This window comes from Macaca fascicularis, chromosome 1, assembly GCF_037993035.2.
Source record: "Macaca fascicularis isolate 582-1 chromosome 1, T2T-MFA8v1.1".
Lineage (NCBI taxonomy): Eukaryota > Metazoa > Chordata > Mammalia > Primates > Cercopithecidae > Macaca > Macaca fascicularis.
This window is the reverse complement of record NC_088375.1, coordinates 110,897,660-110,921,157: the sequence shown is the minus strand read 5'-3', so window position 1 is coordinate 110,921,157 and position 23,498 is coordinate 110,897,660. Positions and strand designations below refer to the sequence as shown.

Sequence of the window (23,498 nt, the reverse complement as noted above, 5' to 3'; positions counted from 1 at the left end):
ATACAAAAAACTAGCCGGGCGAGGTGGCAGGCGCCTGTAGTCCCAGCTACTCAGGAGGCTGAGACAGGAGAATGGCCCGAACCCAGGAGGCGGAGCTTGCAGTGAGCTGAGATCCGGCCACTGCACTCCAGCCTGGGCGACAGAGCGAGACTCTGTCTCAAAGAAAAAAAAAAAAAAAAAAACAGAGCGAGACTCCATCTCAAAAAAAAAAAAAAAAAAAAAAAAGATAAGAATGTTTTTTAAAAATATACTGCTGGGCACCAGGCCTGAACTGATTTTAATCTTACTGATCCCTTAACAAGTTTTTTCCGTTTTCTATTTAAAGTTTATATATATATATACACACACACACAGACACACACACATATTTTTTTTTTTAGATGGAGTCTCACTCTATCGCCAGGCTAGAGTGCAGTGGCACAATCTCAGCTCACTACAACCTCCGCCTCCTGGATTCAAGTGATTCTGCTGCCTCAGCCTCCCGAGTAGCTGGGACTACAGGCGTGTGCCACCATGCCCAGCTAATATTTGTACTTTTAGTGGAGTCGATCTCTTGACCTTGTGATCTGCCTGTCCCTGCCTCCCAAAGTGCTGGTATTACAGGCATGAGCCACTGCACCTGGCCTCAATATATTTTTTACATAAAATGTTTATAATAGAGTTGAGTCTCACTTGGTTGTCCAGGCTGGTCTGGAACTCTTGGGCTCAAGCAATCCTCCCACCTTGGCCTACCAAAGTGCTTTAGGCATAAGCCACTGCGTCCAGCCTAAAGTTTCTTTTAATGATATTGATATTTACCTAGGTCTCTTTAATATTCTTATTGCTGTCCAGGCATGGTGGCTCATGCCTGGCCAACATGGTGAAACCCCGTCTCTACTAAAAATACAAACATTAGCCAGGCATGGTGACATGTGCCTGTAATCCTAGCTACTCGGGAGGCTGAGGCAGGAGAATTACTTGAGGCTGCAGTGAGCTGAGATCGGGCCATTGCACTCCAGCCTGGGTGACAGAGTGGGGGGGAAAATATATATATATATATATATAATTTTCTTATTGCGGCCGGGCGCGGTGGCTCAAGCCTGTAATCCCAGCACTTTGGGAGGCCGAGGTGGGCGGATCACGAGGTCAGGAGATCGAGACCATCCTGGCTAACACGGTGAAACCCCGTCTCTACTAAAAATACAAAAAGAAATTAGCCGGGCGTGGTGGCAGGCGCCTGTAGTCCCAGCTACTCCGGAGGCTGAGGCAGGAGAATGGCGTGAACCCGGGAGGCGGAGCTTGCAGTGAGCCGAGATCACGCCACTGCACTCCAGTCTGGGCGACAGAGCGAGACTCCGTCTCAAAAAAAAAAAAAAAAAAAAAAAAAAAAAAAAAAAAAATTTTCTTATTGCTTTGGTATACTAATCTCTGCCCTGACAGTTGACAATGACACACCAGTTACTCTGGGAGTATATCTTACCAAGAAGGAACAGAAAAAACTTCGGAGACAAACAAGGAGGGAAGCACAGAAGGAACTACAAGAAAAAGTCAGGCTGGGCCTGATGCCTCCTCCAGAACCCAAAGGTACATCTCTTAGTGGCCTCTGCTGTTAAAAAGAGTGGCAAGTTTATGTCTTTAATTCTGGAGGAACTTTAACATCTCTCTATGTCTGAGTGATTTCTGTTTCTAAGAATCATTCTTGGGGTCTTTTTTCTCCAAGTGTTCTACCATCTTTTCATATTAAGATAGGTCAACACATTCATTATAGAGGCCATTTAAGGCTTATTTTTAAGCATACTGATCATACAACACTCTGGTTTTCCTGGAAGAATACAGGTCTTGAAATTCATGGAGATAGTAGTTGCAGTATTTGGGTAGACTTTTTATGTACATAATTCTTAATGTTTTAATTTTTACAATGAAAGTGCAGGATAAAGAAATTGCCCCTGTAGTTACATTCTCGTTCAGCAATATTTTGACTGAGGACTGTTATTTATAAACTCTTTCACTAGATGCTGTGATAAGTACCAATCTTCAACTTAATTGTGTGAACTTCTGCAAATGCTGAAGTGATTGGGTTAGATTTTCAAGGTAGTAGTTATTGGAGAAAGTGAGTTTAGAAGCAGAGATTTGAAATAGGTAAATAATATGAATTGGTGTAGAAGAGATAGCAAGTTACTCCAGCTGGAGAAGTGACTTCAAAGATTGACTGCTGTCCTCTCTTCACTGCAGTGAGAATTTCTAATCTGATGCGAGTATTAGGAACAGAAGCTGTTCAAGACCCCACGAAGGTAGAAGCCCATGTCAGAGCTCAGATGGCAAAAAGACAGAAGTAAGTGCCATGGGATTGGGTGGAAACCCCGGGCAAGGACCCTTCCCAAACTCTTCTGGGGGATCCATATTTGGAGGGAGGGGAGAGTTCTCCGTTGCTCTCTCTTTCCCTCAGCCCTGCCTCTGATCTTCAATGCCTTTCTCACTTGTGGATGTCCTTCCTGTCACGACAGAGCGCATGAAGAGGCCAACGCTGCCCGAAAACTCACAGCAGAACAGAGAAAGGTCAAGAAAATTAAAAAGCTTAAAGAAGACATTTCACAGGGGGTACACATATCTGTATATAGGTAGGTGTCCATACTGGGCCGACCTTCCCCTTAGAATTACTAAAACATTTTCCAAGTGCTTGAGGCAGAATCATTGTGGCCTAAAAGCATACCTGACACCAGTTCCTACTCTCTTTTAATGACCCTAGTGTGGATCAAGAGCTAGTAAATCTTGTAAAATAGCGAGGGTTAATGACTTATGTTTATGGTTATCCAAGTCTTCCCTCTGAAGTCTTCTTTTTTTACCAGACTATTAGTTCTGAAAAAATGAACAAATCAATATACTTGTTCAGGCCAAGATATGAACTAAAGATTGTATGTCCTTTGAGGACTATAAAATATCATCCTATTTCTTTTTTTTTTTCATCTTTTTTTTTAAATGGTCTGAGTTTGCTTCCAACATCCATGGAAGCATTACAAATTTTCTTTCCTCGGTAGTCATATCCTTACCCTGATGTATTGCTGTGTTTCATCCTCACTCCAAAATGCGTTTTATATGTTGTAAATATTTTTCTTCCTTTGTGTTGATTTAATGTTTTTATTTTTTTATGTTGAGTACATGTTTATATTCTATTTTTAAAATGTGCTTATTTCTATTAACTAGTTCTTTATTATAAAAGTACATTATTACAAAAGTAGTGAATGTTTATTAAGATTTAAAAAATTGTCTAACAATACAGAAGAACACTTACTCAGAATGTCTCCTTTCTATTCTGTGATCCCTTAGAACCACTCTCTTTAGGTAATTGCTATTAACAGTTTTTCACATCTCCTAGAAAATTTTCATGCCTATATAGTGATCCTATATAGATTTCATTTGTTTATTTATTTATTTATTTATTTGAGACGGAGTTTCAGTCTTGTTGCCCAGGCTGGAGTGCAGTGGCACAATCTCGGCACACTGCAGCCTCTGCCTCCCAGGTTCAAGCGATTCTCCTGCCTCAGCCTCCTGAGTAGCTAGGATTACAGGCATGCACCCCCATGCCTGGCTAATTTTTGTGTTTTTAGTAGAGATGGGATTTCACCATGTTGGCCAGGCTGGTCTCGAACTCCCGACCTCGTGATCTGCCCACTTTGGCCTCCCAAAGTGCTGGGATTACAGGTGTGAGCCACTGCGCCAAGCCGAGTAATCCTATATTATGAGGGTCTAAGGGTCTAGAGGACAAAAAGTCTGTAGGTCTTTACATTGTCAAGAACAATGAGATTATAAGCATTTTTGGATAATAGTAAATACCTCTCCCTGATTCTTAGAGTAAACTTTGGTTACCTGCTATTGTGTAATGTAAAGTGCTAGACTTTGAAAAAATATGAGAGTGTGGAAATATTTCTAGACTCATCAACTCTACCTTTTAAGCATTCATCTATTTGTTTACTCCAGAGGCCTTTGTTTATAGAGAGGAAACCATTTGGGATTCATCTCTACTTGCCACTCCATTCAGGCAGCTGCTGATGCTAAAATGGAAGACATAACTAAACTTTCCCTTCTCCAGAGTTCGAAATTTGAGCAACCCAGCCAAGAAGTTCAAGATTGAAGCCAATGCTGGGCAACTGTACCTGACAGGGGTGGTGGTACTGCACAAGGATGTCAACGTGGTAGTAGTGGAAGGGGGTGAGTCTGAAAAACTTGAGGGAGACTGTCCTCAGACAACCCTGGGCTTAGAGTGATTAGCATTGTGGGGAGAAAGTAGAAAAAGATAGTATTTTAGTGTCATACCTGATATAATATGCTAGGTCATTGCTTCTGTGTTTATTGGAATAGAAGGCCCTAAGATGTGGTCCTGGGATTGCTTCAACTACTACATTAATGTCTGAGCTCAGAGGTTCTTTCTAACCCATCATCTTCCACAGTTCTGGCAAAATTCTTCTTCTCTGTTTCCAGGCCCCAAGGCCCAGAAGAAATTTAAGCGTCTTATGCTGCATCGGATAAAGTGGGATGAACAGACATCTAACACGAAGGGAGATGGTGAATGGGGGTTAGAGGGGATTAAGTGGGAGAGCTGTGGGAGGTGGGGATGGTGCATCTGTCCATTCATTTTATTCCCTCCCTGTGACACTCTTGCTAACACTAGATAGTGTTCAGGAATTTTAGAAAGACCCATTTAGACTTTGAGCCTCCTAGACATTCATATAATATTTACTATATAATTATATGCATGAATGGTAAAGCTTTTTTTTTTTTTTTTGCCTATCATTTAAGGCTTTTCTACCCACTGGTTTCTGTGTCTGTCCTGGATCTGAGTACTGGTTATATGAATTTATTCAGTATTTGAAAATTCAGCAAGCAGCTAGGCATGGTGGCTCCTGCCTGTAATCCTAGCACTTTGGGAGACTGAGGCGGGCAGATTGCCTGAGGCCAGGAGTTCGAGACCAGCCTGGGCAAACAACGTGGTGAAACCCCATCTCTACAAAAAGTACAAAAATTTGCTGGGTGTGGTGGCACACACCTGTATTCCCAGCTACTCAGGAAGCTGAGGTGGGAGGATCACTTGAGCTTGGGGAGGTCAAGGCTGTAGTAAGCTGTGATTGTGCCACTGCAATCCAGCCTGGGTGACAGAATGAGACCCTGTCTCAAAAAGAAAAAGCAAATCCAGTAAGCTATACATTCATGTGTACAGTGTCTATATTATATTATTATTTGATTTTTTTTTTTTAAGGATTGAAGGCAAAAATATTTTCAGGTCAAAAAAGCTCTGCTTTGATCAAACTACTTTTTCTTTTGCCTGTTTTTTTTATATATATATATACATACACATATATGTATACATGTACATGCTCACACATATGCTCCTCAACTTATAATGGGGTTAGTTCCAATAAACCTAAGATAAGTTGAAAATATCGTTAAGTCAAAGATGCATTTAAGGCCAGGCGCAGTGGCTCACACATATAATCCCAGCACTTTCGGAGGCCCAGGAAAGCAGATCATTTGAGGTCTGGAGTTCATAACCAGCCTGGCCAACATGGTGAAACCCCATCTCTACTAAAAACACAAAAATTCGGGGCATGGTGGTGGGCCTCTGTAATCCCAGCTACTCGGGAGGCTGAGGCAGGAGAATCGCTTGAACCTGGGAGGCGGAGGTTGCAGTAAGCTGTGATTGTACCACTGCACTCCAGCTTGGGTGACAGAGCGAGACTCCATCTCAAAAAAAAAAAAAAAAAAAAATGCATTTAATACATCTGACCTTTAGGACATCATAACTTAGCCTAGCCTTCCTTAAACTTTCTCAGAATACTTAGATTAGCCTACAGCTGGGCAAAATCATCTTATACAAAGCCTATTTTTTATCTCACGTAAGAGTATTTTACTGCATATTGCTAGCCCAGGAAAATCTCAAAATTTAAAATTTGAAGTACATTTTCTACTAAATATTTATCACTTTCACACTGTACTCAAGGCAAAAAATTCTAAGTCAAGGACTGTCTGTATCTGACATGCTTCTGGCCATCATACTTCCATTAGTGTTCATTCTCATCTTTGAAGACCTGGATTAGCATTTAAAATCTGCAGAGAGGCTGGGCGTGGTGGTTCATGCCTGTAATCCCAGCACTTTGGGAGGCTGAGGCGGGTGGATCACCTGAGATCAGGAGTTTGAGACCAGCCTGACATGGTGAAACCTCATCTCTACTAAAAAATACAAAAATGAGCTGGGCATGGCAGTGTGTGCCTGTAACCCCAGCTACTCGGGAGGCCTAGGCAGGAGAAGCATTTGGAACGGGGGAAGCAGAGGTTGCAGTGAGCCAAGATTGTACCACTGCACTCCAGCCTGAGTGAGAGAGTGAGACTCTGTCTCAAAAAAATAAAAATATGAATAAAATCTGCAGAGAGTTCATCTTAAGAGACCCAAGAATAAAAAATAAAATCTACAGAGAGCCTTTTCTTAACTTTACCTAACTAGCCTTCCTGACTTTTTGTCCTTGAAGTATTTAAAGTACATTTTTGTAATATAATTGGTGTATATTTTATTTTGTTTTACACGTGCATTTTTTTTTTTTTTTTTGAGATGGAGTTTTTGCTCTGTTGCCCAGGCTGGAGTGCAGTGGCACCATCTTGGCTCACAGCAACCTCCACCTCCCAGGTTCAAGTGATTCTCCTGCCTCGGCCTCCTGAGAAGCTGGGATTACAGGCACCCGCCACCACGCCTGGCTAATTTTTGTGTTTTTAGTAGAGATGAGGTTTCACCATGTTGGCTAGGCTGGTCTGAAACTCTTGACTTCAAGTGATCCACTCACCTCAGCCTCCCAAAGTGCTAGGATTACAGGCGTGAGCCACCACACTGGCCGATAATTTTGATTTGGTATATCTGCCTTCCTCCATTGGGCGAAAGTTTTTTGAGAGTAATAAATGATGTTGACATCTGAAGCCTGCTTCCCAGAGTACCTAGGACAAGTTTTTATTCTTGACTGCTTGTCTTTTATTTCCTTATTCCCAGTACCTGTTACAGCTCTTGATTCATAACAAGTGCTAAGTAAATGCTAATTGTATTAATTAATATTCCTTTTTACTTGGAGCTTCAAGTCTAATTTGGGGAAAATAAAGAGCAACAGAAAATAAAACATTTGGTCCAACACATAAAAAGGGTGACAATATTTAAGAGTTTGGTTAGACTTGAATATTGTTTCTTTAGAACCTGAATCTCAAGTCTAAGTCTATAACAAGATTTCTCTTCCAGATGATGAGGAATCTGATGAGGAAGCTGTGAAGAAAACCAACAAATGTGTACTAGTCTGGGAGGTAGGTGATCCTTTGTAAAACATTGTAAAACTTTAGCCAACTCCTGATTATTTATACTATTTAAGTAGAGCAATGGAATGTAAGATCTAATCAGTGAATAATCCCTTAAATAATTTATGTTTCTTTTTGGAATCCATTTTTAAATGGTTGGCAATAAATTCTTCCTGATCATCTGTTTAGTTAAATTGATGAGTATTTAGTATATGCTATCTGGGGAAGTGTGTGGACAGTGCTGCTGGTAGCAGGAATACAAATTCTCTACCAAAAATTGTTTATTTCACAGTCATGAATATGAGACTTGGAAAGAGGGGAATGAATTGCTGTGGGATTTACCTTTGGATATAGTGAAGGAAGTATGATACTTAAGAATATAAAGTTAGGAGGCTGGGCAGTGCTGCTTATTAGCTGTGTAATCTGGGCAAGACACTTAATGTCAAATTCTGTTGCCTTAGCTATAAAATGTGGATACTGTTTGCTATCTATATTGTCAATTTTTTGAGAATGAAATTAGATAATTGTGTGATAGTACTTCATAAAATGTGACTAAATCACTCTTCAAGTGGAATATTTTTTATGGTTATCTAGTTCTTTAATCCTTGAAGGCTTCTTAGAGAACCAGTATTAAAACCAGTATTAATGTTTTCATGTTTGTTTTTAGGTATAGTACATGTATATCTTTTTTGGGGGTGGGTGGAGGGTACGGAGTTTTGCTCTTGTTGCTCTGTCGCCCAGGGTGGAGTGCAATAGTGTGATCTTGGCTTACCGCAACCTTTACCTCCCGGGTTCAAGCAATTCTTCTGCCTCAGCCTCCCAAGTAGCTCGGATTACAGGCATATGCCGCCATGCCCAACTAAGTTTTGTATTTTTAGTAGAGACGGGGTTTCTTCATGTTGCTCAGGCTGGTCTCAAACTCCCGACCTCAGGTGATACACCTGCCTTGGCCTCCCAGAGTGCTGGGATTACAGGCATGAGCCACTGTGCCCAGCACCCGCATTTTTTTTTTTTTTTTTTGAGACAGAGTTTTGCCCTTGTTGCCCAGACTGAAGTGCAATGGTGCAATCTCAGCTCACCGCAACCACTGCCTCTTGGGTTCAAGCGATTCTCCTGCCTCAACCTCCCGAGTAGCTGGGATTACAGGCATGAGCCACCATGCCTGGCTAATTTTGTATTTTTAGTAGAGATGGGGTTTCATCATGTTGGTCAAGCTGGTCTTGAACTCCTGACCTCAGGTGATCCGACCACCTTGGCCTCCCAAAGTGCTGGGATTACAGGCATGAGTCACCACGCCTGGCTATATATCTTCTATTTTGAAAATGTACTTATTTCTAGTATATGTGCTGCTGAAGCAAGCACTAAAATGTGCTTGTTTCTGTTAATGAATTCTTTATTATAAAAGCAGTATGTTATTACAAAAGTAGTAAATGTTTATTAAGATGAAAAAAAAAATTCTAGGCCTGGCGTGGTGGCTCAAGCCTGTAATCCTAGCACTTTGGGAGGCCGAGACGGGCAGATCACGAGGTCAGGAGATCGAGACCATCCTGACTGACACGGTGAAACCCCCGTCTCTACTAAAAAAAAAAAAAAAATACAAAAAACTAGCCGGGCGAGGTGGCGGACACCTGTAGTCCCAACTACTCGGGAGGCTGAGGCAGGAGAATGGCATAAACCCGGGAGGCGGAGCTTGCAGTGAGCTGAGATGCGGCCAACTGCACTCCAGCCTGGGTGACAGAGCCAGACTCCGTCTCAAAAAAAAAAAAAAAAAATTCTAATTATACAGAAGAGTACTTACTGAGACCCAGCACAGTGGCTTACGCCTATAATCCCAGCACTTTGAGAGGATGAAGTGGTTGGATCACTTGAGCTCAGGAGTTCAAGACCAGCCTGGGCAACATGGGGAAACCTCGTCTCTACAAAAAATACAAAAATTAGCCAGGCCTGGTGGTGTCTGCTTGTAGTCCCAGCTACTTGAGAAGCTGAGGTGGGAGGATTGCTTCAGCTTGGGAGTTTGAAGCTGCAGTGAGCTGTGATTGTGCCACTGGACTCCAGCCTGGGCACCAGAGTGAGACCCTGTCTTAACAAAAAAAGAAAAAGTCTCAGGCCGGGCATGGTGGTTCACGCCTGTAATCCAGCACTTTGGGAGGCCAAGGCGGGCGGATCACGAGGTCAGGAATTTGAGACCAACCTGGCCAACATGGTGAAACCCCGTCTCTACTAAAAATACAAAAATTAGCTGGCCGTGGTGGCCGGTGCCTGTAATTGCAGCTACTTGGGAGGCTGAGGCAGGAGAATCGCTTGAATCCGGGAGGCGGAGGTTACAGTGAGCCGAGGTCACACCATTGCACTCCAGCCTGGGCGACAGTGCGAGACTGTTTCTCAAAAACAAAAGGTCTCTTCCTATTCTCTCTGATCTCTTCAGACCAGTCTTTATAGGTAATTGCTATTAATAGTTTTTCTTCTGAAGGAGCAATAAAAAAAAAAAAATTAAAAAAAAGGTTTTCATGTATCCTTCTGCCTTATCCCAGATTCTTCAATTTATGCATACAAATTAGATGATAATAACCATAGTATTTGTTTCTCTGTTTAATAAGTTCCCACCTGCATATTATCTTTTTTTTAAATCAATTTTTTTTTTTTTTGAGACGGAGTCTCGCTGTGTCTCCCAGGCTGGAGTGCAGTGGTGTGATCTCGGCTCACTGCAAGCTCCGCCTCCCGGGTTCATGCCATTCTCCCGCCTCAGCCTCCGAGTAGCTGGGACTACAGGCACCCGCCACAACGCCCGGCTAGTTTTTTGTATTTTTAGTAGAGACGGGGTTTCACCATGTTAGCCAGGATGGTCTCGATCTCCTGACCTCGTGATCCACCCGCCTCGGCCTCCCAAGTGCTGGGATTACAGGCTTGAGCCACTGTGCCCGGCCAATTTTTTTTTTTTTTTTTAGAGACAGGGTCTTGCTCTGTTGCCCAGGCTGGCGTGCAGCGGTGCAGTCATAGCTCACTGCAGCCTTGAACTCCTAGGGACAAGCAATTCTCCAGTCTCAGCTTCTCAAGTATCTGAGACCTCAGGTCCACACCACTGTGCCTGGCTAATTTTTAGAAATGCAGTCTCACTATGTTGCCTAGGCTTGTCTCGAACTCTTAGCCTTGACTGATCCTCCCATCTCAGCCTCCCAGAGTGCTGGGATTATAGGCATGAGCTACTGCGCCCATATCTTCACATATCTCAGCCCCCTCATCTCTTTTCAATTTTCTTCTATTTATCTCCGAAGAGTACTTACTGAAAAAGTCGCGGCTTCTTAGAGAACCAGTATTAATGTTGTAGGAATTTAGTTTTCAGGAATTGTCTTTCATATTCAGAAATAAGCCAAGTTCTGCTCCAGCCTCCTTATTGGAGTCTACTCCCTGAAAGCCTCTTGAGGTAGTGCTTTATGACTGCCATTGCTGCTGGTGCCTTTGGCAAGAATGCCGTTCTACCCAGTACTGTCTTTTTTTGTTGTAATTCTCTGCTGGTACCTGCTCTTCTTCTGTTCCCCACCCGGAGTTGTTCTTTGTTGCTGGGCCCCAAAGCCTTCTGCTTGTATAAATAGTTTTTTGGGCCTTTTTGAAGGCCCAAATTTAGTCCTGAAGGCCTGGTGGGAGATAAGTTTATCTCATTCCACCTTCCATAGTTCTTCCTGACTTGCTGTTCCACCCAGGCACCAGAGCAAAGAATTCCTCATCCTCATTTCAAAAATCTAAAAACCTTATACATATGAATTCATAAAAACTCATACAAATATCCAAGGAAATGGAGGTCACAGTTTTTTTTTTTTAACCATAAAATCACGTTCAGCTGGGCACATGTCTCACAAATGTTACTAGGTCTTTTTTTTTTTTTTTTTTTTTGAGACGGAGTCTCGCTCTGTCGCCCAGGCTGGAGTGCAGTGGCCGGATCTCAGCTCACTGCAAGCTCCGCCTCCCGGGTTCACGCCATTCTCTTGCCTCAGCCCCCCGAGTAGCTGGGACTACAGGCGCCCGCCACCTCGCCCGGCTAGTTTTTTTTGTATTTTTTAGTAGAGACGGAGTTTCACCGGGTTAGCCAGGATGGTCTCGATCTCCTGACCTCATGATCCACCCGTGTCGGCCTCCCAAAGTGCTGGGATTACAGGCTTGAGCCACCACGCCCGGCCTACTAGGTCTTATAAAAGAATATTATATCTGATTTAAATAAGAAATTGAAGTGTTTTTATTACATATCTCTTTCCTAGGGTACAGCCAAAGACCGGAGCTTTGGAGAGATGAAGTTTAAACAGTGTCCTACAGAGAACATGGCTCGTGAGCATTTCAAAAAGCATGGGGCTGAACACTACTGGGACCTTGCGCTGAGTGAATCTGTGTTAGAGTCCACTGATTGAGACTACTGCAAGCCCTTGCCTCTCCCCCCCTTGCCTTTGTCTCTTCAGTCCTCTCACTTATTCTATTTCCCAACCCACTCCCACTTGTTGTGTGATCTCAGAACTGTGCCAAGCAGACACTGGGACAAAGGGAGAATATCTTGCTCCCCTCCCGAGTCAGCCTGGTGTTGCCCTTTATTCCCCTTATGTGCATATGATTAAAGAGTTATTTTTAAACTTGGTGTGATATTTTTCACACATTCCTAAGTACTAGAGTTTGGGTCTCCAGGTGATCTTTTTTCCAGACTTTTAGCAATTGCTGTAGAAAAAAAATTTTTTGTCATTGACATTTATTTATATATATAAATGGATGAATGGATGGATGGATAGATGGATGTGTATTTTTGAAGTCTAGTGGAAATGTCTGATCTCATCCTGGAGCTAGAATGAGAAATACTGTTTTCCTGGAGCAGAATGAAGCAGGGAGATGTGTAAAGTGGTAAGGGAGAGAGGAGGGACAAATGAGTATCCATCCCTTAACTGAGAGAATCACCAGGTCAGACAGATTACCTCAGGACTTGGCTAAGTAGTCTTTCCAGGAAATCAGTTCCTCTAAGGGGTGCATATGTGGGAATGTGTGTTGTGGGTAAAAAGGACACAGGGAGAGTCCAAGGAGGATGCTATGGGTCAGTTTGTAAAGTGGAATAGGATTTAAGAATTTAGCCCATTTTGTCTCTTTTACTAGTTTAAAAATTCACTTCTAGTAGAAATTGTGTAATTTTTTTTTTCTATCTATGAATCCGACTACCTGTGGTTGGTTTTATTTCAGCATTTAATGTTTCTGGTTTGATTTTAGGAGTATATGAGTCAGCATAAGTTATCTATTGAAGTCCAAAATTTTTACCATACCTATCCTTCTGTTTCATATTGCCTGTGTTGGGAATGGATTAAACAAGTCAATAGAGCTCCCATACCTTCTTGCTAGGTGGAGCATGCTATGAATTGGTATTTGAGAATGGATGTCTGACAAGAAGTTAAAACATTCTGTGTTATAAAATTCCCTTTAAAAAAAAAATCTGTATTTCAGGTACTGGTCAGAGTTCCAGCTTTAAGGTAGTATTAGGGAGCACTACGGTCAAGGAGGTGGGAAGAGATAGGGGACCACACAGGTTTGCACTACTTTGAGGAAGAACTAGTGCAACTTCTCTCCTTCTTAATTTTAATTTTAATTTTTTTTTTTTTTTTTTTTTTTTTAGACCGAGTCTTGCTCTGTCACCTAGGCTGGAGTGCAGTGGCGCAATCCCGGCTCACGGCAACCTCCACCTCCCAGGTTCCAGCAATTCTTCTGCCTCAGCCTCCTGAGTAGCTGGGACTACAGACACATGCCACCATACCTGGCTAATTTTTGTATTTTTTAGTAGAGACCAGGTTTCACCATATTGGCCAGGCTGGTCTCGAACTCCTGACCTCGTGATCCGCCCACCTCGGCCTCCCAGAGTGCTGGGATTACAGGCGTGAGCCACCACGTCTGGCCTGATTTTAAGTTTTTTAAGTTCCAGCTCAAAGGATTCTCCTTTTTTAGAGAGAAACAAGCTGAGCTTGGTGGCTCACGCCTGTAATCCCAGTACTCTGGGAGGTCGAGGTGGGCAGATCATCTGAGGTCAGGAATTTGAGACCAGCCTGCCCAAGATGGCGAAACTCCATCTCTACTAAAAATACAAACAATTAGTGGGGTGTGTTGGTGGATGCTTGTAATCCCAGCTACCCAGGAGGCTGAGGCAGGAGAATCGCTTGAACCCGAGAGGCGGAGGTTGCAGTGAATCAAGATTTCATCACTGGCCGGGCGCGGTGGCTCAAGCCTGTAATCCCAGCACTTTGGGAGGCCGAGGCGGGCGGATCACAAGGTCAGGAGATCGAGACCACAGTGAAACCCCGTCTCTACTAAAAATACAAAAAATTAGCCGGGCGCGGTGGCGGGCGCCTGTAGTCCCAGCTACTCAGGAGGCTGAGGCAGGAGAATGGCGTGAACCCAGGAGGCGGAGCTTGCAGTGAGCCGAGATCGCGCCACTGCACTCCAGCCTGGGCAATAGCGTGAGACTCCGTCTCAAAAAAAAAAAAAAAAAAAAGATTTCATCACTGCACTCCAACCTGGGCGACGAGAGCAAACCTCTTTCTCAAAAAAAAAAAAAAAAAAAAGGCCAAACAAAGATATAAGCACTGTTGGGCGCAGTGGCTCACGCCTATAATCCCAGCAGTTTGGGAGGCCGAGGTGGGTGGATCACCTGATATCGGGAGTTTGAGACCAGCTTGACCAACATGGATGAACCCCGTCTGTACTAAAAATACAAAACTAGCCGAGTGTGGTGGTGCATGCTTGTAATCCCAGCTACTCAGGAGGCTGAGGCAGGAGAATTGCTTGAACCCGGGAGGCGGAGGTTGCTGTGAGCTGCGATCGCGCCACTGCTCTCCAGCCTGGGCAACACGAGCAAAACTCTGTCTCAAAAAAAAAAAGAGATAAGCAAACTAACCCAGATGAGTGAGGTTCATCATCTGAAGGATGGTGCAGGTAGAAATCTTTGAAATAACTCTAGCTTGCCAGAACACAGCAATGAAGATTTTGAGTGCTTACTAGTAATTATATCTGTGAAATTTGGGAGCTAGAGAGTTGAACTAGCTATTTTAGTATTTCTTGATTTAAGCAAATGCAGGGGAAAAATTCATTGTCATAAAAATAAGTGTTCTGTTAAAGGATTTGTTACAAGTATGTGTGTAGCCGGGCGCGGTGGCTCAAGCCTGTAATCCCAGCACTTTGGGAGGCCAAGACGGGCGGATCACAAGGTCAGGAGATCAAGACCATCCTGGCTAACACGGTGAAACCCCGTCTCTACTAAAAAATACAAAAACTAGCCGGGCGAGGTGGCGGACGCCTGTAGTCCCAGCTACTCGGGAGGCTGAGGCAGGAGAATGGCGTGAACCCGGGAGGCGGAGCTTGCAGTGAGCTGAGATCCGGCCACTGCACTCCAGTCTGGGCGACACAGGGAGACTCTGTCTCAACAAAAAAAAACAAAAAAAAACAAAAAAAAACAAGTATGTGTGTAAATTATACACTACTTCAAAAATGAATTGGTTGCATAAGATCTAAAAGAAATATTTATATTACAATATGCTATAGTTTATTGTAATGTACCCATAATGAGACTCAAAACTTGTCTTGAGTATATCACTTGTCTCTCTGTGCCTCCAGGTTTTAATTGTTAAATTTTCTCAAGCATTACCTCCTTATTTCTCCTTACAAACTTAGGAGAAATATGCATTTTAGAGGTGAAGAATCTGAGGCTTAGAGTAAATAATTTGCCCAAGTTTATGACTTAGTAAGTTGTAGAACTTAATTTGAACCCAGATTTGTTTGACTACAGACCAAACTCAGCCACTAAGTATATATTGCCTCATTTGTACAATAAAGGGGTAGGGACAGATATGTTCTTTGAAATGAGTGTTATTCTCAGGATAGTTCTTACCTGAGGATGCTGTTATCACTTGAAATACTTTGTGAATTTTGGTAATTTCATCTATTTCCAGTCCTTTTTGAATACCTTTAGTTAATGGCAGTTATTAGTTTTGGAAAGAGTTTTTTCTTTATTTTTATTGGAAGAGTTTTAGAAACCCTTTGGCTGGAATTAATAAATGATTATAGTAAGGTTGCAGGATATAAGGTTACAATAGAAAAATCAGTTGCTCTCCTGTATACCAGTAAAGAACAAGTAGAATTTGAAATTAAAAGCAATTCCATTTATATTAGCACCAAAAGGAAGTGGAATACTTCAGGATAAATCCAAATATGTGTAAGATCTATATGAAGAAAACTACAAAACTCGAATGAAAAAAAAAAACTAAACTAAATAAATGCAATGGTATTTCACATTCAAGGTAGGAAGATAGTATTGTAAAGATATCAATTCTGGTTGGGTGTGGTGACTCATGCCTGTAATCTCAGCACCTTAGGAGACCGAAGCTGGAAGATCATTGAGACCAGCGTGGACAACATAGGAAGACCCCATGTCTGCAACCTTTTTTTTTTTTTTGAGACAAGGTCTCCCTTTGTTGCCCAGGTTTGGAGTGCAGTGGCATGATCTCGACTCACTGCTGCCTTGACATCCCTAGCTCAAGCAATCCTCCCACCTCATAGCCTCCCAAGTAGCTGAGTCTACAGGCACATGCCACCACACCTGGCTAGTTTTTTAATTTTTTTGTAGAGATGAGGTATTGCTTTGTTGCCCAGGCTGGTCTCCAACTTCAGAGCTCAAGTCATCTTCTTGCCTTGGCCTCCCAAAGTGCTGGGATTACAGATGAGTCACTGTACCTGGTCTACAAAAAATTTAAAGATAAAATTAGCCGGGCATGCTGGCATGTGCCTGTGGTTCCAGCTACCTGGGAGGCTGGGAGGATCACTTAGACCTGGGAAGTACCATTGCACTCCAGCCTGGGTGACAGAGTGAGACCCTGTCTCAAGGAAAAAAAAAAAAATCCAATAGAGAGTTGAAGGACTGACATTACCCAACTTTGAGAATTACTGTAAAGCTACAGTAATGAAGGTGGTATTTTTGTTGTTGTTGTTTTGAGACGCAGCCTTGCTCTATTGCCCAGGCTGGAGTGCAGTGGCACAATCTCAGCTCACTGCACCCTCCGTCTCCTGGGCTCAAGCAGTTCTCCTACCTCAGCATCCCAAGTAGCTGGGATTACAGGTGCCTGCCACCATGCCCAGCTAAATTTTGCATATTTTTAGTAGAGGCAGGGTTTCACCACGTTGGCCATGCTGGTCTTGAACTCCTGACCTCAGGTGATCCACCCACCTCGGCCTCCCAAAGTACTGGGATTACAGCGTAAGCCACCCTGGCTGGCTGTTTTTTTGTTTGTTTTTTTTGGGGGGGTTTTTTTGTTTTTTGTTTTTTGTTTGAGACGGCGTTTCGTTCTTGTTGCCCAGGCTGGAGTGCAATGGTGCAATCTCAGCTCGCTGCAAACTCTGCCTCATGGGTTGAAGTGATTCTCCTGCCTCAGCCTCCCAAGTAGCTGAGATTACAGGTATGTGCCAGCACGCCCAGCTAATTTTGTATTTTTAGTAGAGATGAGGTTTCACCATGTTGGTCATGCTGGTCTTGAACTCCCGACCTCAGGTGATCCCCTGGCCTCTGCCTCCAAAGTGCTGGGATTACAGGCATGAGCCACCATGCCCAGCTGGTAGTATAGTATTGGTGAAAGAATAGATCAGTGGAACAGAATAGAGAGCCCAGAGATAGACTCACATAAATACAGTCAACTGCTCTTTGACAAAGGAGCAAAAGCAATAGAATAGAGGAGAGAGAGAATCTTTTTTAAAAAATGGTGTCGGAACAACTGGACATTCACATGCAAAAAAGTGAATCTAGACACAGAAATTAACTCCAAGTAGGTAACAGACCTAAATGTAAAATGCAAAGCTGTAAAGCACCTAGTAGATAACAGAAAATTTACCTGACCTCGGGGTTGGCCTTGACTTTTTTTGTTTTTTTGAGACAGAGTCTCACTCTGTCACGCAGGCTGGAGTGCAGTGGCTTGGCCTCTGCTCACTGCAACCTCCACCTCCCAGGTTCAAGTGATTCTCCTGCCTCAGCCTCTCGAGTAGCTGGGACTACAGGCGTGTGCACCACACCCGGCTAATTAGTGTATTTTTAGTAGGGATGGGGTTTCAGTATGTTGTCCAGGCTGATCTCGAACTCCTGACCTGATCTGCCCACCTCGGCCTCCCAAAGTGCTGGGATTATAGGCGTGAGCCACCGTGCCCAGCCAGCTTTAACTTTTTAGAAACAACACCAAAGGCATGATCTATAAAAGAAAAAATTGTAAACTGGACTTAATTAAAATGAAAAATTCTGCTGTGCAAAAGACACTGTCAAGAAAATGAAAAGAAGGGCTGGGTGTGGTGGCTCACATGTGTAATCCCAGCACTTTGGGAGGCTAAGGCAGGTGGATCACTTGAAGTCAGGAGTTCAAGACCAGCCTGGCCCACATGGTGAAACCCCGTCTCTACCAAAAATACAAAAAATTAACTGGGCATCATAGTGGGCGCTTGTAATCCCAGCTACTCAGGAGACTGAGGCAGGAGAATTGCTCAAACCTGAGAGGCGGAGGTTGCAGTGAGCCGAGATCACAGTACTGCACTTCAGCCTGGGTGATGGAGCGAGACTCAATCACAAAAAAAAAAGAAGCCACATACTGGAAGAAAATATTTGCAAAAGATCTATCTGATAAAGGACTTATCCAAAATATACAAAGAATTCCTAAAACTCAACACTAAGAAAATGAACAACTCAGTTAAAAAGTGGTGCTGGTACTGTGGCTCATGCCTGTAATCCCAGCACTTTAGGAGGCCAAGGTGGGCAGATCATGTGAGGTCGGGAGTTCCAGACCAGCCTGGCCAACATGGCGAAACCCTATCCCCACTAAAAATACAAAAATTAGCCGGGCATGGTGGCATATGTCTTTAATCCCAGCTCCATGAGATGCTGTGGCAGGAGAATTGTTGGAACCCAGGAGGTAGAGTTTGCAGTGACCTGAGATCCTGCCACTGCACTCCAGCCTGGTCAACAGACAGACTCTGTTTAAAAAAAAAAAAAAAAAGCTGGGTGCGGTGGCTCATGCCTGTAATCCCAGCACTTTGGGAGACCAAGGCAGGCGGATCACGAGGTCAGGAGATTGAGATCATCCTGGGTAATGGTGAAACCCCGTCTCTACTAAAAATACAAAAAATTAGCTGGGCGTGGTGGCGGGCACCTGTAGTCCCAGCTACTCGGGAGGCTGAGGCAGGAGAATGGCGTGAACCCGGGAGGCAGAGCTTGCAATGAGACGAGATCACGCCACTGCACTCCAGCCTGGGCGACAGCGTGAGACTCCGTTTCAAAATAAAAAAATAGTGGCCGAAGACCTTAATGGACACATCATCAAAAAAAGATACAGAGATGGGAAATAAACATATGAAAAGATGCTCTACATCAGGCCGGGCGCAGTGGCTCACACCTGTAATCCCAGCACTTTGGGAAGCCAAGGCGAGCACATTACTTGAGGTCGGGCATTCAAGACCAGCCTGACCAACATGGAGAAACCCTGTCTCTACTAAAAGTACAAAATTAGCCAAGCATGGTGGCGCATGCCTGTAATCCCAGCTACTTGGGAGGCTGAGGCAGAAGAATCGCTTGAACCTGGGAGGCGGAGGCTGCAGTGAGCCGAGATCGTGCCACTGCACTCTAGCCTGGGCAACAACAGCAAAACTCCATCTCAAAAATTAAAAAAGGTCAGGCACGGTAGCTCATGCCTGTAATTCCCGCTCTTGGGGAGGCGGAGGCGGGTGGATCACTTGAGGTCGGGAGTTCGAGATGAGCCTGACCAACATAGAGAAACCCCATCTCTGCTAAAAATACATAATTAGCTGGGCGTGGTGGCACATGCCTGTAATCCCAGCTACTCAGGAGGCTGAGACAGGAGATTCGCTTGAACCCAGGAGGCAGAGGTTGCGGTCAGCCAAGATCACTCCATTGCACTCCAGCCTGGGCAACAAGAGGAAAACTCCATCTCAAACACATTAAAAAAAAATGCTCCACATCATATGTCATTAGGGAAATGGAAATTAGAACAACAAATACTGCTACGCACCTATTAGAGTGGCCAAAATCCAAAAGACTAACAACATTAAATACTGGTGAGGATGTGGAACTGATGGAAATACAAAATGGTAAATCCACATTGGTAAACAGGTTGATGATTTTTTTTTTTTTTTTTTTTTTGAGTAGCTGGGATTACAGGCAAGTGCCAACATACCCAGCTAATACAGTATTTTTAGTAAAGATGGGGTTTCTCTATGTTCGTCAAGTTGGCCTTGAACTCACAACCTCAGGTGATAAGCCCATCTCGATTTCCCAAAGTGCTGGGATTATAGGCATGAGCCACTGTGCCCGGCCGATTTTTTTCTTCCTTTTTTTTTTTTTGTTTGAGAGGAAGTTTCACTCTTGCTGCCCAGGCTGTAGTACAATTGCCTGATCTTGGCTCATTGCAACATCTGCCTCCCAGGTCCAAGTGATTCTCCCGCCTCAGCCTCCCAAGTAGCTGGGATTACAGGTGCCTGCCACCATGCCCAGCTAATTTTGTTTTGTTTTATTTTATTTTATTTATGTATGTATGTATATATTTATTTTGAGACACAGAGTCTCAGTTTGTCACCCAGGGTGGAGTGCAGTGGCGTGACCTTGGCTCACTACAACTTCTGCTGCCCAGGTTCAAGCAATTCTCCTGCCTCAGCCTCCCGAGTAGCTGGGATTACAGGCACCTGCCACAGCGCCCAGCTAATTTTTTGTAATTTTAGTAGAGAGGGAGTTTTACCATATTGGTCAGTCTGGTCTTGAACTCCTGACTTTGTGATCCACCCCGCTTGGCCTCCCAAAGTGCTGGGATTACAGGCATGAGCCACCGCTCCTGTCCCTGTATTTTTAGTAGAGATGTGGTTTCTCCATGTTGGTCAGGCTGGCCAGTTTCTAACTCCTGACCTCAGGTGATCCACCAGCCTCGGCCTCCCAAAGTGCTGGTATTACAGGCATGAGCCACCGCGCCCAGCCTCAGGTTGATGATTTCTTACAAAAGTAAACATATTCTTACCATATGAGCTAACAATTGTGCTCCTTCGTATTTACCCAAGGAGTTGAAAATATATTCACCCCAAAAGCTGTACAGAGATGTTTATAACAGCTTTATTCATAATTGCCAAAATGTGGAAGCAAGATGTCCTTCAGGTGAATGGATAAATAAAACTGGCACATCTGGACAGTGAAATATTATTCAGCACTAAAAAGAAATGAGCTATCAAGCCATGAAAAAGCATGGAGGAAACTGAAATGCATTTTTTTTTTTTTTTGAAGTGAAGTCTTGCTCTGTTGCCCAGGCTGGGATCTCGGCTTACTGCAACCTCCGCCTCCCGGGTTCAAGCGATTCTTCTGCATCAGCCTCTTGAGTAGCTGGGAGTACAGGCGTGCGCCACCATGCCCGGCTAATTTTTGTATTTTTAGTAGCGACGAGGGTTTCACTATGTTGGCCAGGCTGGTCTCGAACTCCCGACCTCATGATCTGCCTGCCTCGGCCTCCCAAAGTGCTGGGATTACAGGCATGAGCCACCGCGCCCAGCCTGAAATGCATATTATTGAGTGAAAAAAGCCAGTCTGAAAAGGCTACATACTGAATGATTTCAACTATATGACATTCTGGAAAAGGCAAAACTATGAAGACAGTAAAAAGATTAGTAGTCGCCAGGGGATTAAGGGGGAGGGAAGGATGAATAGGTGGAACATAGAGGTTTTTAGAGCAGTTTCATTGCTCTGTATGATACTATAATGGTGGATACATGCCATTATACATTTTTCCAGACTCAGAAGGTATAACACCAAGAGCGAACCCTAATGTAAACTATGGGCTTTGGGTGATAATGTGTCAGTGTAGGTTTGTCAGTTGTAGCAGATGTATCGTTCTGGTGCGTGACATTGATAATGGGGGAGGGTATTCATGTGTAGGGGCAGGAGGTATACGGATTTCTCTGTGCTTTCCACACAATTGCTGTGAATCTAAAACTCCTCTAAAAAATAGTCTATAAAAAAGTGGGTCTTTGGCTAGAGTTACAGAAAAAGGGAAAAAAAATGTGGGGTCAGGACCAGGCATGGTGGCTCACGCTTTTAATCCCAGCACTTCGGGATGCTGAAACCAGGAGGACTGCTTGAGGCCAGGACTGAGACCTGCCTGGGCACCATAGGGAGACTCCCCCTCTCAAAAAAATTTTTTGTTTTGTTTTGTTTTAGCTAGGTGTGGTGGTGTAGGCCTGTAGTCCCAGCTACTTGAGCTGCTGAGGCAGGAGGATCACTTGAGTCTGGAGGATTGAGGCTGCTGTGTGCTATGATAGTGCCACTGCACTCTAGCCTGGGCAGGGACAGAGCGAGGCTGTGTTTTAGGGCCTTTGCACTTGCTATTCCTAATGCCAGCATGTTCCGCTCCCCGTCTCGCATATCTGCTTGGTTGCTTTTTTCTCAATGTTCAGATAGAGTTATTTCCTTCGAGAAGACTTCCTGGTTCACCATACCACCATTCTCATACTGGCGCGTGCGTGCCGTGCGCGCACACACACACACCCCTTTTTGCCTTACCCTGCTTCACCTTTTTACAGAATTTAATACTGTCTGAAATGTACTTGTTTGTGGTGTCCTGCCACTAAATCCTGGAGGGAAGGGATTTTTGTCCGTTTTGCTCCCCATCATCTAAAACAGTACTTGGCACAAGAGGTTCAGCAACTCGTCTAATTAATGAACAGTGGACATGAACTTGACAAAGCAGGTTCCCTGTCTCAAGAGGCGTGGTCACAGTGGGGAGACGTTGAAGGAATTATAATAAAATTGTATATTTTTAGTGAGAACACAGGAGCCTTTAAATTAGCTCAGAGGATTTACATAGGTACATGCGATAAAATGGTTCCTATAAGGTTCATATAATAGTTACGTAAAGACTCTTGCAAACTATAATGTATTATGCAATTTTAAGATTGTGTCATAGCTGGCGAAAATGAGGTCACATCTTCCCATTCTGTTTTCGCTTCGAAAAATTTTATGAGGAAAATTTCCTTTCACTTCTTCATTTATTTCCTTTTCCTCTAACCTAAATGGTCAAGCGGCTGTGAATGTTATCTTCCAAGGGAAGCGAGAAATACGGTTTGGTCTCGGAGTCTGCGTAGTGAATGGCTCACTGGAGCTGGCGCATGCGCATCTTTTGTGGTGCTGCAAGATGGCTGCCAGCCATTTTGTCGCGCGTTGCTTCCCCGAGGAGTTGGGGGCGATGGCTGCAGCCGCCAAAGACTAACAGTGGGCTCAGTGGTGGGAATTTTCTGTCTCTCTTGTGTGAGCTGAACACACCCAAGAGAGCGACCAAAGCAGCAAAAAGCGGGGCGGAGCGGTGGAACCCCCCCACCCCCCGTCTAACCTTAGACCAGCTTCCTCACCCATCCCTCTTAGTTTTTCCTTCCATCCAGCTACACGCTCATCTTCTGCGCAGGCGCACAAATAATCGTAGCGCCTCCTGGGTCCTGGGGGCTTCAGAGCTCCTGCGCGCGCTTCTGGTTCTGCACTCCTGATTGGTCAGATTGCCGCGCCATCACACCTCCCTCTGCTTTCAAGGTTGAGAAGGAAGCAGGGATGGGGGGGTGGGGCTAAGCGGCGCGTGCGCGATACTGTTGCTGCCCCTGTGCTGCTATTGCGTTGCAAAAAAAAATCCTGACTAGGTAGCCTTGGACCTTTTCTGTGCTAGCCAGTCTAAAGGAGAGAAAGATTTCTGCAACTGAAGGGGCAGTCGGGTAGTATTAAATTTAAGATATTAACCCCTGACCTGGCTCACAGGAGTGTGGGGATAGGGGCGGGGAAGGGCCTTAGCACTGAGAGCCGAAAAGTATAAAACCATTAGTTTCGGCGTCAGGCGGTTTGAAAGGTTCTGCAGGTCCTGTTTTCTGCGTAATTTTTCCGTGATTACTGACTGGTTTAAACACGACCCCTTGAACAATATTGATAAAAACCTCTGAGACCCGCAGCCCCTCCTTGCAGCGTGTAGGAGCTGCCAGCGTGCCCAGCAGCTGGTGTTCCCGTCCGTACCTCCAGAAGAGCCCAGCGCGTGCACCATCCCCACCCCCTAGCCTCCCTCCCCACCTACGGCTTTCACGCACTCGCAGTGATTGTTTTGCCCGCTCCCGCCGCCGCCGCCGCCGCCGCCGCCGCCGCC

The 23,498-nt window shown here is 44.3% G+C and overlaps 1 protein-coding gene across 6 annotated transcripts in view; it reads left to right on the top strand.

The window, feature by feature from the left end:
- Positions 1–11,912, top strand: part of PRPF3 (pre-mRNA processing factor 3) — a 33,174-nt gene extending 21,262 nt beyond the window's left edge. For 2 of the 6 annotated variants that reach the window (XR_012415290.1, XR_012415292.1), the window contains exons 10-16: positions 1,420–1,563; positions 2,212–2,311; positions 2,426–2,597; positions 4,067–4,185; positions 4,456–4,539; positions 7,247–7,308; positions 11,550–11,912. Coding sequence is in view for 2 of the 6 variants with exons in the window: in XM_005541998.4 (XP_005542055.1) it covers positions 1,420–1,563; positions 2,212–2,311; positions 2,484–2,597; positions 4,067–4,185; positions 4,456–4,539; positions 7,247–7,308; positions 11,550–11,696 (770 nt within the window). In the remaining 4 variants the exon portion in view is untranslated. Of the gene's footprint in view, positions 1–1,419; positions 1,564–2,211; positions 2,312–2,425; positions 2,598–3,954; positions 4,186–4,455; positions 4,540–7,246; positions 7,309–11,549 lie in introns of all 6 variants that reach the window. The other 4 variants (XM_005541998.4, XM_005541999.4, XR_012415289.1 and 1 more) reach the window with 3 other exon arrangements.
- Positions 11,913–23,498: the final 11,586 nt, after the last annotated feature.